This window comes from Triplophysa dalaica, chromosome 2 (genome assembly GCF_015846415.1).
Source record: "Triplophysa dalaica isolate WHDGS20190420 chromosome 2, ASM1584641v1, whole genome shotgun sequence".
In the NCBI taxonomy this organism is placed as follows: Eukaryota; Metazoa; Chordata; class Actinopteri; order Cypriniformes; family Nemacheilidae; genus Triplophysa; species Triplophysa dalaica.
This window is the reverse complement of record NC_079543.1, coordinates 18,534,387-18,551,328: the sequence shown is the minus strand read 5'-3', so window position 1 is coordinate 18,551,328 and position 16,942 is coordinate 18,534,387. Positions and strand designations below refer to the sequence as shown.

At 39.3% G+C, this 16,942-nt stretch overlaps 1 protein-coding gene across 3 annotated transcripts in view; it reads right to left on the bottom strand.

Annotated features, from left to right (window-relative positions):
- Positions 1-16,942, bottom strand: part of lrba (LPS responsive beige-like anchor protein) — a 212,073-nt gene that overhangs the window by 120,980 nt on the left and 74,151 nt on the right. For all 3 annotated transcript variants that reach the window (XM_056738897.1, XM_056738916.1, XM_056738906.1), the window contains exons 31-34: positions 16,045-16,123; positions 15,716-15,849; positions 13,939-14,000; positions 1,838-1,902 (exon numbers count right to left, since the gene is read on the bottom strand). In XM_056738897.1, coding sequence (XP_056594875.1) covers positions 1,838-1,902; positions 13,939-14,000; positions 15,716-15,849; positions 16,045-16,123 — 340 coding nt within the window. The remainder of the gene's footprint in view (positions 1-1,837; positions 1,903-13,938; positions 14,001-15,715; positions 15,850-16,044; positions 16,124-16,942) is intronic.

Below are 16,942 nucleotides of genomic sequence, written 5' to 3'. Positions count from 1 at the left end.
ATTGCAGGTCACTTTAACAACAGTTTTTTTTCTGGCTCAAATTAAAACAAACATTTCATAACATTTCCTGAAAAAACAGCACCTGACAGCCTGAACTATAAATCATTATTCTAAAATAATCTTAACATTGTGAAAATGAATTTGACGGACTGTAGCATCTATTGAGAAGTTTTAATTGTATTACATTAAACAATCTGCTACCATGACACATCAATAGCAAATCTTGTAAATTAATTCAACTGAACGTGACATTATGACAACCATTTAGAAAGGAAGAAACTGGCCTGCAGGCAAAAACGAGAGTATTGTCCATCTCTCTCGACTCTTTATCTGTGAAATCAATTTGACTAAACCTAATAAAACAGTTTTTACGCCATAAGTTTCAATAACACGCTAAATCAACTTATATAACCCATGTAAAACAAGCAGAAAATTATACTGACCACAGCAGCGAATCCCACCCCCGCTAAAACAAGCAGCAATTGATTTGTAAATGATACGCATCTAACAAGATACGGATGCTGGTTGGGGGGGCACAAGCGTCACCCTGGCTCATGTTGCTACATATGTAAGAACAACCTTGCTTGGATAAACACGCACATGAAAACACACACACTTCTTCTTATCTGATGGCTACTGATCTGAGATCAGACTTATCCTGCCTTTACTGCTACTGTACATCAGTAACAACTCAAACCTCAAAGAGTACAAACCTGAAGCTCTCCTAAAAAAAGAATCTATTTGTGAATCACTGTTTCTGAGTAAGCACAGACGGTGAGGAACCTGATCCTGAAACAGCACATTTACACCCCAGGCAGATTTGTGAACAACACAAGCCGTGGCCTAATAAAACATTCCCCCCAGGGACAGAGAGGAGTCTCTCAGCAGGTCAGGAGGCTTAGGCCTCTGCAAAGTGGAAGAATAACAGGCAGAGGGTAGAGGGCTGAAACCCGAGCCCGGTGTGTCAGTGGTGGGCAGCGGGGGAGCGGACGTGCCCTGGACTCTAGGGTGACCCTCTCCCACCCCTCTCACCCTGACTGCCATCAATAACACAGTGCGCTCTTGTGATCGCTCTTTGAGATTGCCCTTCATATGTCACCCTTTCACTTTCATTACATGTTATTACTATTATATGTTAATGATATTACAGTCTGGAGATTGGAGCATTGACATCTCATTCTGGACGGCTAGTTTGTGACAAAAAGCAACGTGTGTGAATAAGTTATAACAGAATTTTGCATGTCATTTTATCACAAGCATTATACTGTTATCTCTACAATGGGTGGGAGCAAAGTTTGTCCATCTTGACCCTCATTTCCAAGAAAAGAAGAGTGAGGCCAAAAGAGTGTTGTCAAGTCGGCTAGCCATCAACTTGGAGAAGATGTTCAACTTGATGCATCGCTGCATTCATTCATTAGCATTTCTGTAGTGCTCATCAGCACCGAAGCATACATTAACATGAATTTCCATCGTTAACATAGAAATGAGAGCCATCTGAAAGATCTAAGGGCATGAAATTGAATACAGCTCCCTCTATCCCAAAGGGAGTCTGGGTCCAACAGATGAGGCATAAAGCCATCTGAAAACAGCAAGATGCGCAAAGATTTCCCAGGAGGTGGCAAAGAAACTAAGGCGCCGTTGTGCTCCCAAAAACCCTCTCTGCGACACATGCGAACAAGCCAGGTTATTGACAGACGCCTTGAACTCCAGGTCACCCTGTTGATTCCCCTTTGCACCTTTCTGCATTACATTGATTTCCTCCCGCCGCGGCGTTGTAAGCTTGGAGATAATGAGGAGGTGGCTAACAAAGGGTCAGAGGACGGGATTAGATAATTACCTGCCCTCGTTCACGAGCTCGATGAAAGCCAAGCCTGCGTTCTTCTGGATGGAATTCTGCCACTCCTGTGGAGAGAGATCATAGAGAGTTAGTAAGTTGTATTATGGCGTGTGTACACAAATGTTTGAGATGTTCGTTTGTGTGACGATGGCATTTTTGGGGCCTAAAACGTTTTCAAAACGTTTCTCATAGTGCAAGTGCGCTATCAATGTCAACTGCCTTTCCTGCTTTCATTCTTACAAATCTAACAAAGTCTCACTCTGTGTTTTTTTTTAAAAGGTGTTAGTCAAAACACCTCCAGAAAGTACAGCTTTCATTGATATTTAAGAGTCTAGAAGAAAGACCCGATCACTGACGTTTTTCACAGCTGCACCAACATTTCAACACTTCTCTGTGATCGTCTGAAGAATAATAACAACCAGGTCACGAATATGTACAAAGTCAGAGGCGCTCGTGTTTTCTCCAGGGTTCCTTTCACACTGCGACTGTATCGTTGAGACAGTTGAACCCTGATGTCTCATTTGTTTCAGCCAGGAGAGAGAGAGCTTCTACCGGTCGTCGTGCTACACAAGCAAGGATTCCAAGCTATGATGATTTATTTCTAATCCCCTGTCCATTCTTGGGCTCATAAATGAACATGGAAAGAAAGGTTAAATGCACTTGCTTATTAAGAGGGAAATATTTCACCATCCTCTAGGGGTAGAGGAATAGAGGTGTAACCCAAACCAAAATAAACAACGTTTAACTGTGTTAACATTTCTAGATGTGAGCACGTGTTCCTGCTGGAGGCTATTGCTCAGTATTACTGCCGTTAATTCCCAAACTATATGTGGAATCTCCGGGATAACATTCTTGAGGAATCATATTCAAATAAATCTACAGTTCAGATAAGCAAATATACTAGCTGCTCACAATTCAGCAAATCATGAATTAACATCATTTTAAAAGTGCGGATTCAGGAAATAAATGTTCAATGTGACTTAATGTGCAGTCAAGTTTTATATAAAAAAAAAATGGTTTGTTTCTCTTAGCTTAAATAGCTTGGCATTGAGCATCATGTATGTTCTATCAGTTCAGATATATGATAGAATTAGAATGATAAAACTTAATGTGATGGTTCACCCAAAAATGAATATTCTGTGATCGTTTACTCAACCTCTTGTCATTTCAAACCTGTATGATTTTCTTTCTTCAGCAGATATTTTGAAAAATGTTTTTGACCGAACAGCAATGGCAGCCATTCACGTGCACTGGTTTTGTGTCCATACAATAGAAGACAATGGGTGCCACCGCTATTCGGTTATCAACATTCTTCCAATATCTTCTTTTGCAGAAGAAAGAAAGTCATACAGGCCCAAAATGATAAGAGGGTGAGTAAACGATGACAGAATTTTTGGGGGAACTATCCCTTTAAAAAATAAATGCTTACAAGTGCACATGCTATCAACCAATGTGAGAAGACGATACTTCTGTGGCCTTTGTCTCCAAAACAGACCACTGCGCTTTAGCTACAAAGATAAATGAAGGTTGGATAGGTGTGGAAAGAGCATTATTCTTTAATTAAAGGAAGCAATGACCCCAATCAAACAGCCTTAACGATCAGCGCTAGGCGCTGGGGACAAGCTTGACGGTTATTGGATTTCAACCAGTCATTCTGATTGGCCCTGATAGGGTTTTATGGTATCCAATGCTGTTTCCATCCTGACCTGATGAGAGGATACAGGCAGCCATTTGTGACCTTTCAACTCTGACCCTGACCTAGGAGAGGTGTTTCTACTACCCAACAACCTCTGCCCTGTCGCTACGGAAACCACTCACCCTGATCATCAACACAGGGCTTGCGTCCTGAGATAGGACTTGACTTTTATCAGCCACGCATACAGCGGCTGAGAAAGTTTGTATCGTAAAGATATACTCGTGACTGTAACCGAATTGGATTCTGGTGTCCTGAATCTGTCTTCAACTTATGGTTTTATCGAGGACGTTTCTAATTGAGCTGTGTCCCTCAAGTCTCCATAAAACAACAAAGGCCTGCATAGCAGGAACACTCCCTTGAGGTCTATACTAGTTAAACACACATTGATGTTCAGGTATCCAGTATATTTTCTTAGGATTTCAGAAAAACAGCAGCTCTGGTATTTTGTGTCTGGATATATAACGATTTTTGCTACAAGAATTCAACATATAGAGAATGTGAAGTTGACGTCACGCCTTATGTTGCAGTGGATCCGCCATCTTTGGAAGATAATACTCCACTGCTATTATTGTTTTGATATGTACCGTTTCTTGTTTTGTTTGATACTGTATTATGGAGAAATCGAAACTGAAAGAATCTTGGGCTTTTGAACGCCTCTGCGTGATGTTATTGCAGTTTTCAACACAGCAAGACCGACCTACCATGTTATATTTCCTAATCAAACAAGAAAAACAAAACGCTGCATTGAACGCACTAGCAGCTATCCTCCCTAGATGGAGCAGCATTCTACACAGAGTGACGTCGATTGACAAGGCTCTATAAGATAAATTCATCTGAGAAGCACAACAGGATATATAAAAGCATGTTTCCATCAATTGAAAGAGTTTCTTTACAGTAATATTAAGCCAAACTTCTTAACACTCCTAAGGAACTCCTATAACCAGAAGGCTGAGGGTTATCATCCTGAATATATTCATATTGTGATCATAATTGGCTGATGGTATATTATCTCACTTATTATACAGACAGTTTCATTGGACGCACACGCCTGACCTACGGTTAACTTCCGGTTTGGCTAGTGGCTAGTAACATAACAGTTTATTTTATATTTAATTTATATTAACATTCATTTATGATAACATTTACTGTATTTACAATTACGGAGGTCTGCCAGAAGTTAATTTTGGCCACATGTTTATGTTGGTGCCGCTGAACTGTCTATACCTACACACCAAATCAGTAAAGGTAAGGAGAGTGCAAAAAAAAAAAAAGACTTCATAAGTCTGTTATCGAAACTGAAGACGGCAATTCCACAGAGGGAGAGAGCCCCTGGGTAGAGACTAAACTAACAACTCTCTTACGAAAAACAGATCTACACTGTGGTAGTGGCAACTGCAGTGTGTGTGTGTTATTCATATGATTATGAACATATTTGCAAACAAATTTATCATTTATGTTGAGTGGTCTATACCAAAAATCATCCCCCCCATACACATTAAATGAACGCAAAAATACTTTCCTTCTGAGAACACAACAAATGTTATAGATATTCTTTGTAACTTATCCAATGAGGCATTCTTTTGTTTTGTTTTTCAATTCTAATGACTGCGGCTCTGCATTCTTAATTACTGCTGATTAAGGGAACGCAATTACCTTCAAACTAAAACACAACTGAAATAACGCAGACCTACAAAGCAGAGCAGGACGCGGAAACGTGCACAGCGTTTGGCTTCGTTCACTGAAAATAAACAAGTCGCCCGCCAGTTTCCAACCCATCAGTTATAATCACAAGTATTTGTTTGTTTTGCGCAAGCTGGGGGATTGAGGCTCAGATGAAACAAAAAAATGATCCGTCACACGGAAAGGCACAGTTTCAGATCATTACGAGCGGGAAAAGTTTACGTTACGGCTTGTCCGCCGAGCACCAGGCGATTTACGGCGGAAAAGTGGCTACTGTAAGGCTTTGATCAAGAGATTCTGGATTTAAAATGTCAGGGTAGTGTTACTCATGAGGAAGACAGTCGGTGGATTTCTATCGGAGAAGAAAACATTGGACTTTCCAAACAGAAAAAGAATGTTGTAATGTTTCCACAAGTAATGAAAACGGAAAAAAGCTCAACAAAAAGGATAAGCTGATGGGCTGATAAAGAAAAGTATGTAACATTTATTTTTAAAGCGCATTTAAACAAAGCTGACCATAGTATAGTGTATTAAAAGATTACACATATAATCAATCAATCTATCATTTTCAATCTATCATATTTTATCTATCTATCTGTCTGTTTGTCTATGTATCTATCCAACCATCCACCCATCCATCATATTCTATCTCAATAACCAAAAATACTTTCCCTTGTAGACAGAACTCATAGCAAAATAAATAGCAAAATGAATACAGTGCAGAACTAATTTCACCATAGCCCTAGAATGTGGTTCAACGTTTTCCTTCCCAAAACTAAGATGAGTCCATTTCAATCAACTGCTTGTAAAATAACAATGACATTTGACAGCACATCCAGACAGTTTAATTTACTGATGTGACGACTTGAACACTTTACAAGTCCTGTGCGTGTTCTCAGATGTTATCTCTTCCAAAGCAAACATACAATCCCACAAGGCCTGTGTTTCTGTGAGGACACTCTGCACGAGGGGACTTTACAAGGGAAGCAAATATTTACTCTGACTACATTTAACGACTGCAGAGGATTGTGGTTAAACACTTTTGTGATTAGAAGCTTCCTTACTATAATCCGGGCTTAGTGGTGTCAAAAGATAACTCGAAACTGCTCATTTATAAAAAATGTGAAAGTGGCGTTTTTTCTCTAATAAATGTTTAAGTGGAGGGTGACAACTGAAATAATCTAACTTGACAGGAATGATAATATCGTACATACATCTTGTTGTTTTCATTTCTTTCCTAAAGAGACTATGGTTATTCTTTTTTCGCCACATGGTGAGAATACTCAGAGTGATATGATTTTGATTCCATTTTAACACTGAACGTTGAACCAGAGAATACTTTAATAGAAAGATTTCAGGGCATAGTTGAAAATGATTTGTGTTACATTTAAAAATCAAAAACTGTGCAGCACTTTATTGGATCATCAAAGACTCCTATACAGTCAATGCTACTTTACAAATCTTTTTGCCACGAGAATACACAGTAGGGTTCTTTTCCATCCAGTTTCGCATGACCAACAATATTGCAGTCAGAGAGTGAATTAAAAGTCACTCAAGTTGTAAAGTTCCCCAATGCCTCTCCCTCTCACTTCCTGTCAGGAAGAGCCCCCTCTCCGGACACATAGCTGGGATCGGCGGGGCGCCGGCAGAATTAAGTGCCAGTTGGTGTTAGTGTGTTTTCCCTTGGCCTCGGCGGAGTCTTGCGTTCAAAGAATGCTGAGAGTAAAGTTATCCACCGGCACGAAGACCCTCGTGGGTGATGTCTTGGGTGGAGGAGGGATGAATATGGAGAGCAGGAAAGACAACACGTGTCCCGGGCCTATGTTGAACCTTGCTTATGTGTTATGCCACTCAGCGGGGTCCGGGTCCAACTGTGAAATGGGGGGAGGCTCAACCTCAGGTTCAACCACATTCCTCTTCACGTCTGTTGTTCACCCAAAGCCTTTGACTTGCCACGTATGTACAACCCAACTTAAAAGTGACCTTTATGGAACATGAATCAGTTAAAGACCCCATGAAATTAAAATGAGAGATTTGTGGCTTTTAGTGCATCTGTGTAACCTTTGAGGCCATTTAAACACGATCCCAAAGCAATTCTTAACTATTTTACAAGATGGATTCATTCCTCTGAATTTGTTTGATCTCATTCGTACGTTTTTGTATGATCGGCAATTCCAGTGGCGGTTAGGTTCAGGGGCGGTTTTTTTTAAATAATCCTATGTATTTGTATGATTCCCACTGTGCTAATTTATACTTATTATTCCACGATTACACCATGAGTTTCCTTCCACTGGCTTACATTCATACACATAGGAATGAATTAAACCAGAAACACATGATGCTGCAAAAAAATAAGGTTTGGTGGGCTTTGATCTGCTAATTCATATCACTTGATGGCGTGTGACCAATAATACGTCACAGATACGTCACAAATTGTATTAATAATAATATGACACTGCTCAATTCTGTACAATTTAGCTTAATATCAACGAAAACAAAAATAAAAGTTAACAAAAAGATTACACGTATTATCAATAGTTTTTATTTAAGCTATTCTCTGTTTGCTATGTTTTCTACCCATAAACACATGGCTCTGCGTAGAAATTTCGCATTGTATAATTAAAAAAATTTCACAAGTCTAGTGTGACCTCGGAATTATGGTGGGTTCACACCGAATGCGGAGCGTCGTGTTCGTTGATGCGAAAAATATTTTTCAACTTGAGTGGAAGATGTGTTTGTGACAATCGCGGAGACCAATTTGCATCATTTGAGTTTTTGCATTAACTTTATATGTAAATAACTCGCTCTTGGGTTGAAAATAGCATAAGTCACCTTGTAAAAGGGTTACAAATTCATTTGAGATCACACTTGCCATTTAAATCCTACTGTACTCCTTAATATGGACCTTTCAGATATCTGGGTAATTGTTTGTACAAAAAAAAATTGTCAATGTAACTTATTTCTTCAGATACGAAGTTGTTATAAAGAAATACATTTGTATTATTAACAATTTACCCCCAAAATATGCTCGCCTCATGTTTCATAACTGAAGCCAAATGTCTCAGCTTGCACAGAACCTGTGAGTGCAGAAAGCTCAGTTGATTTCATTAGTGTCACAAGTCCTACAAACCCATCAAAATGTGAAAATATCTTCAGATTCTGTCCGGGCCTTCCAGTGTCTTTTTGACACCTTGTGTCAAGTGGAGTGTTCAGTTGAAGAATGATGAAAACATGCAGTGTACAGCCACTGCAGAGGCTTTCAAGGCACATCCAGGCGATCGATTTCTCTTCCCCCCCTTCATTTCTAGCGCTCTCCGCGAGTATCGATCCCAAAGTCATTGTGACTCCAGGGGGTTAAACTCTTGAGCCACTGGCCACTCTCCATTCTCTTCTTGAAGGTCAGAGGTTAAGAAATGCCAAGTGCTCAGGGGGAAGTCAGTGTCTCCAGTATATATTGACTGACGAAGGTGCCCATCTGTTTAACAGGTTAACTCTATGTTAAAGACTCCCTGGTCAGGATCATCAACAATATCAGAGCCATACGACCAAGCCAAATGATCAAAGTATTCATGCATACATCAAACAGAGACCTCAATTTCGGACAGGTCTCCACTATACCAAAGAAAATCACATTGTGTTAGTTTTACAATGTTCATAGAGAGTGTGCCATATTATCTAATGCCATTTGCATAAACTACATAAACTATAAAATTTTCTACAAAACTGGTCATAACTTCTTTAAGTCAGTCACATATATGGGAAATTTGGTATAATAAAAATCTTAAAAGTAAGACTTATTACTCCAAACTAATTGCTAGTCAGTGAGACTAGTTGTCAAGACACAGTCTTAACCTAGCGGCTATGTTTATGAAACTGGCCCCTGATGTGTCATATTGATGTCATTTATAGTCATATCAGTAGCATATCGATGTGTTTACACTCTTTTACATCATTAAATGCAGTCAAAAAAGAAAACAAAGCAGGATTTTCGCAAACAAGCGGAAGATGCGGTTTCTTCCCCTCTCGCCCCGTCCCTCGTGTGAGGCATTCAGAAGATAAATGTCCTAAAGAATAGATGACCTGACACAAGGCCTGAGCGGTAATGGGTGATATAGAGAAACGCGTCTGCCCCGCGCCGATATATATCCGACAAACACACAGCTATCAGGAGGCCACTGTCAAGCAGACAGATGAGATGATTTCTGGAGCATCTCTGATCTGAGACCAGTTCAGCAATTGCTCTTCTAGTGATTATAATTAGTGCTGTGGCCTTTTCACAAGGTTACTTTTCTATACAAATCTATTGAGTAGGACAGGCAATCAAATCCACAACATCTACATGAACTTAAGAACGTCTCAGCACCATTATTTATTGAAAAACTGAAACCTTTTTAAGTGATATTCTCCCTCACAACATAACGTGGTATATCTTTCTTAGTGAGATGGTGTGTGTGTTTGTGTGTGTGGCTTGTCGGAGAGAATTAGGTCGGCTGAACACAAGGCTTTTACGTGGATGCTTTGAACTACAGGAGGAAGACACTAAAAGACCATCCTCATGCAATATGCAGGCCCTAATCTAAAGCTCTATCACTTGCAATCTCCTGTATGGATGCTGTGATAGCTGTTGTTTTATGTTGGTCCTTCCTCTCCATTCAGTTATTCATTTGTAGGCGCATCCTCTATTCTTCTATGGTGGAGAGCATAAATAGATAGGAGGGTCAGGAGTAACACCAAATGAGAGTAAAATGGGCTTTGGGGAGTAAATAAAACATTCTGAGTGACTTTATTAGAAACTGCATTGCTTAAATGTAATTCAAGTAAGCGCCTGCTAAAGAAGACGTGTGTCCCAACTTGCTTAACTTTTATCTCAGTTGAAAGGTTTAGAAAGGACATCTTAAAGCAACACCGTAGAACTTTTGCTGACGGGTTCCCCCATGTGTTTGATAAGCGCAATTGTCTGTTACTAGTGTTGTAATTAATGTCGCTGTATAAGTTTCCCCATGGGCAGCGCAATCCGTGTGAATTTGTTTACTGAGCTGATGGTACAGACGAATGCAGAAATGTTGTTTGGAAAACATATGGCACTCTGGCGCATGCAGGGGATCGGCGGGGCTGTGTGTACAGCCCGTACACAGAACTTACAGAGTATGGTTATAGCCGTTATGACACTGCTCAGGTAGCAGCGCTAGTATAATTCATCTTGTTAAGAGTTGCTCTACCACAAAATAATTTTTGAGACATTATTTTAGGGTAGAAAAAACTACAAAGTGTTGCTTTAAGCGTTCTTTATAGAACTCCATGTGGCAAAATATGTGGTAAATTCTACACATTAGGGGCCAGATTTACTAACAGCTTGCTGAAACGCCTCTTTTGGCGAAAAAACAACAACTACTGCCGGTACTTACTAAAGACATGCAGTAAAAATTTGCATTGAAAATGCATGGACACAGCTGTTTTTGTGACTGATCTTATTGCATATGCAATTGGAGGAGTTTCCTCTTCAGGTGCATACTTTATGGAAGAAGATTATTTAAATGTTTTGTAAACGTTTGACAATAGAAATTGCGCTCGTATAGCAGAGCTATTTATTCTGGCCCTCAGCCATCAAAACAACATGGAGATGGAAACTACATCATGTCAGTATGTGATGTTTTTGGTTGCTTGTCACAAATAAAATAGCTTAATAATTGTTTTTAATAGTTTTTAATAATAAATGCGGGGGAAAAAGTTTAGTGAAAAATATTAAAAATGTTGTATTATCAGTTTTATTAAATTATCCACTATTGGCAGGTGTTGTAAAAAATCAGTTTTTCTTTGGCTCTCTAAAACTATAAGGACAGTTATTTAGCTAAATGAATTGCTCACGTAGAGCATAATAGTGGTCCTTAAAATCTGGCAGTGGTATCAAAGCAGGGTGATGTGAAAAAGGGATTAGATAAACAGTGAAACACACTTTAATACATTTCTTATATGTCCAGATTATTAGCAGATACAAAATAACATTAAATTAAAAGAACGTCAAACCTAAATCACAAAAGCCATTGTGGCAAGTTACTTGCAAGCATATCCTTGAAAGAACCAAAATTAGGATTAATAGAATAAAAAAGAAAACAGCATTCGATAACACATTAAAAAGCCATATATGTCCAAAATACCTATATATAATAAATATCAATAAAACATATATAAGTGGAAAGCAATAAACCACAAAGGACTATGGAAGATGATGAAAATTGATCCGGGGTTGGGAATAAAAGGTTTCATTTTAGAAAGGTGCAATAAAATTGCAGTTAAGAATCGCTGTCTTATCCTGAGTGATTAAAAACTAGTCTGTGACCCCAACCTCTGACCTCTAGACCCGATCCTACTCCATCTTGTTCCGTGGATATTAATTAGAAAATCTGTGCAGACACTGCTGTTGTATCCGGCTGGATCCTATCTCAGATGAGAAGGAAATGTAAACAAATGACAAGTAATCCTTCACTATTTTCTCATTGTTATTGCTAGTTCTGCCACCACAAGGGCTTGTTTACTTCCTGTTCACAACCGCGACACTTCCTGTGCATGATCGTAAGATCGTTTAAAACTCTTCTTTCCAAAAAAGAAAGGGAAAAATCGCTCCCTGTTCATGAAAGCACAATTATCCGCCCTACAAAGCGACTGTGTGTAATTTAGCTTGGGGTAAACAGAGCTCAAGACCTCATTTGAGCTTGCTGCCTTTTGCAGTGTTTCTCCCCCCACAATAAAATTACATTTGCATCAGCTTTGAAAGAATTTAGACCGGATGATTTATTGAAGTAATCAGCGGTAACGCGGCCCTCTCTTTCCAGCGCGGGGTCTGCGACGCGCCACCGCTGGAACGGGCTTCGGGCCGGAGGCTTTTTTCAGTAGAGGCAGGCAGAACCCAAATTCTCTCCTTTGATTAGATTAGCATTACACAACAGCGTGACAGATATGACAAATAGGTGCATTAGAGCGTGTCATTTATTCCCTTTTTTCTGGATGCTTGGGTTCACAGAGGGACCCCACCTCACGCCTCACTTCTGCAAATATATGCGGCCCCTGACACCCCCCCTCAGATGCCTGATCTCTCCGGATTGCCTTCAGAGAACCGCGAGGGTAATATAAGGAAGAGAAGTGCTTTATTACTGAAAATAAAAGCAATGAAGGTGGAGAGGATTTAACACATTTGAGTAAACTTGAAAATGCCACAAACTCCTCCATTTTAAAATGATAGATAAATGCATCATGGGTTAATTCTGATGTCAGTCTACTCAAAATATTACTCTTGCTACTTCATTTATTGATAAAATATTCTCCGACCTAACTGTCTCAAAATATTTGGACATCTACCTGTCATTGAATGTCTGTAGCAGCTAAGACTCAATGTGTGTGTACGTGTAAGGGTGTATAGTGACAGAATATCACACACTTCAGTGATTCTCCTCCTCTAAGGGCACCCTATGCCTTCTAACATTACCCCCTATCACACACCCTCAAAAGCGTGCATATGCAATGCATGTAAACGCTCTCATACTTGAGCAAACACACACAAAACAGTCAACCATGACACCGCGAATATCTCTTAACATACAAACACGCACAGCACAGACTTTTGCACACATGCACAAAGCAAATCAAATGGTTAAATAAACCTCCATTGTTTTAATACCTACAACAACCACAGACAGATCTCAAACCATATACCAAAAGAAAAGGTGATATCATTTTAAACAACAGTATCTGCCTTGTTTATGAATCAGTTTTCATGACATTTCAAAATGTCCCTAACGAAGGTTTGGTCTTAATGGGGACCCACCATAAACGTGTACTGTTTTGATATAAAACTAAGCATAGCTTTAAAGCTAAAAGAAAAATAATGTATTACTTTAATTAAACCACATTTATGAATATATATTTTTTTAAAGGGATAGCTCAGCCGAAAATGAAAATTCTGTTATGAATTACTCACTCTCTAGTTGTTATAAAGCTGTACAAATGATTTGTTTGGTTAAACACATAGAAAGATATTTGGAAGCATGTTTGTGATTAAACAGAAACCATTGATAGGAAAAATTACAATGGTAGTCAAATGTACTGTACCTCAGAACGGTTTGCTGTCCTACATTCTTCAAAATATCTTCTTTTGTGTTCAAGAGAACAAAAAAACTACGAAAGTATTGTTTCCCATAGGGGTTCAAGAATTCTTTGGTTATAAGCATTCTTCAAAATATATTTCTCTGTGTTCATCAAAACAAAGAAATTAAAGATTTTTTATTTTTGGGTGAGGTATCCCTTTAAGATGTTTAATTAAGGGGTTTGTCCGATTGAGTCAGATTTTATCTCTTAACTAAATACACACACACACACACACATTTTTCTGCTATCAACCCTTCACCTGTCTCTGAAACATCAGGGCACACAACCTGATGGGAAGAACGATCGATCGAAAAACGCTATCAAAGTTGCATTATCCTTTCTGACTGGCTACATGATCGAGACGGTTACACTGGGTCAGGACCCTTGACCTTTGAACTCGTATCAACAGCATTAAAAAGGGCCCCCTGGCCATTTTTTCTGGACTTTTGTCTATACTGCCAGTTTTGAAGTACAGGAATCAGGCTGGCAGGGGGCAGATAACACCTGAAATGCTAGATTTATAACAGTAAGAATCCAAGGAAGAAAAGAGGAGAATAACTAGTATAGAGGTTAAGGGACGACTGACCTGGGAGCACAACAGCATGACCAGTTCAACCACAGAACTGCTAGACCTCATACACACCAGGCCTGCGGGAGAGAAAGATAGAGCAATTGTTTGGTCAACCACAGAATTCTGTTATCAAATATGATGATCTCAAATATGTTGACCAAAATTGTGAAATCCATATAATGCTATTGAAAACCCTGAATTCTTCTCGTTGTATCTGCCTTGCTGACAGTTGCACATATATGAGTGACCATATTCTGCACCATCTTGCAGGGGCCACAAGTATTGATGACCTTAATGAACCTACATGATGCTACTGTAAACTAATACATGTTTGAGCCTTGTATGACATGAGACTTAATATGGTGAGCATATGTTCTATTGATCTCAGCTACAGAGTTAAGCTGATGGGAACTACATATGCAAATAGAAAAAAAGAGAGAGAAGGGGAAATGAATGGAAACAATTGAAAGAGGTGAAAATAAAACAGGAAGTTAGAGGAAGAGGTAGGAAGCAAATAAGGAAGGAAGCTTTTATAGTCGTCCTCCGGCTATTAATCAATGCAGTGGCAGTGGACAGCCTAAATAGTCTTATTAGGGTGCTGACCTTTGACCCGGTCCTTTATTCAAGAACATTGCTATTATAATCCGTGAGTTAATAGATACTTTCCACCACATTTATGCTTCAATTTGATTAGAGGTGAGAATAGGAGGTGTGGACGCTTTTTTTACATGCTGTGAATAATGGGACATCTCTTAAAGTGGCAGTCCATCAGTTATTTTGGGGAATAAATTAACGCTTGGATGCTGCGAGTGACTGGCCATTTGTAGTGTGTAGGGTTTTACACAACTCTTAATATTATTTATGGCGCCGTTTATTTATTTTACTTAAACGGCAAGCAGTGTTGACATCTGGGGATTCATCAGTTGTGAAAAACAAGAAAGTAAGAACTGATGACAGTTTACAAAGAAAAAATGAATGTATTCGGACTCGTGCGAAAACAAGAATTAATATTGCCATGGCATTTCAAAGGTGGCGTGAATCTCTGTGATCTGAAAGGATTTAAAACGGATGCAGGCATGACTTTATTTCTTCTGAACAGGGAAGACATTTTAATATTTCAATAGATAACACAAAACTGTACCTCCCTTGTTGTGTTAATACAGACGGGTAGAGTTTCATCGGTTGTTCTTTCTCTCTATCTGTTCGTTATGATAAATGTAATTTAAGCGATTTAGAAATGACTTCCCCACGTCTGTATTTCATGTGGCCCGAATTAGCACGGATAAGTGAGGCCTGTGATTTTACTCAAATTTACGGATTTATATCCCAGATATGATGGCAAGGCTTTACATATAGTATATATAGTTGTATGATGTATAATGATTTATGACTGTACTTGTCACCATTGAAGACCGTGTTGGGGATCTTCTGTCCAGTTCGCATTACGGGAGTTTCCATGAGAGATAACGAAACTTGAGACTCCCGGCCAAAACAGCATGTATGGAAAGGACCCAGCACCCGAAATAATATCAAAACACTTCAACACGGCCTCCATTTGCGCTATTTGGGTCTATATATGTTCTTATTTGTTTTGTGTTATATCATCTGCCGTGTTATCTGTGTTTATTATGCGCTACTGATGTACAGTGAAGATTCTCACCGCTACATGCAAGGCTTCTAGATATGGCCATAACTGGTTGTAAAGCAGTGCCTTAAACCACATATTACACACTTAAAAGTACAACATTCCACCGATGTCATGAGAGATCATAGGAGTAGAAGAGTAGCTCACTTGTGCCCTCGATGAGAAGCTCCTGTCCATGACTGCCCAACAGTGTGCGAGAGAGGAACGGTGCAAAATCCACGAAAATCTCTCTGAGTAAAGGAGCGGCCTTCTCCAGAGCGTGTTCCAATCTCTCGGAAATACTGCAACACACATACAGACAGGTAAAAAAGCCGAAACGTGTGGCATCGATATTAAAATGAAATAATTATATTTTAAAAAAGATTCATTTTTCACATGTCTAATCTAACACAATTCTGTTAAATATGTACATAAATATATAGGCTGTTTATAACAGGATGAGTTATCAGTTGAATGCAGTGAGGAAGATGTGTGACCTCATGCTGGGGGCGGAGCTCTGGGTCATTGGGGATAAGGCAGGGACAGATGGCAGGTTGGTGCTGGTGGAGGTTCCTCCTGCAGAGAACACAATCAGCACACAACTCATTACTCAACTTCACACAAATGTAGACCAACACAAAGAATACAACAAACCAAGAACAGATTCACTAAATAAACTTTGCTCATTCTTTCAATCGTAAATCTACATCTAGATAATTCTATTAAACTCTTAAATCTAGTGGAAGTTGCAAAAGAGAATGCGTTTGTGTTTCTCTCGCTCCAGGATTGCTTGAAGTGCGGTTTCACTAACCAATAATTGGCTAATGGACTTTAGATGGAGCGGAGCGAATACAGAACACTTTGAGCAAGAAGAAAAATGTGCTGTCCTGTTGCCAAATCCTACACTACAATAATCCCATAATTTTGGTGATACCCACCCCACCACTACAATAAAGAATAACAGCACACAAAATAATTCAGACTAATACATCAAATATTGACAAAGCCCAGTGAGGTGAGACTTCACGCAAAATAGCCAATGCAAGACTTGAATTATAGTTCTGACTGAATGAAAATAAGCATTAGAGCAGCTCTTCCAACCCCCCTTGATAAATCCGCCTATAAATTCATTAGCCCTGTATGTAGCTGTGATTAGTGTATGTATGTATAATTATACGTGAATAAATCTCTGAGCAAGTGTCATGTTTTGGTCTAGTAAAGGTCTTGGCACGTTCACTCGCTCTCATAGGATATAATCACACCACAGTAAATCTACATATACACTAATGTCTCTACACACACACAAGTGGGGTCTCAGAGCAAGGATAACTCTGGCAGGATGACAGGCGGTGGTGTGGAATGTTCCGGGCTGTAGGGACAGCAGCTCTTTAAGCA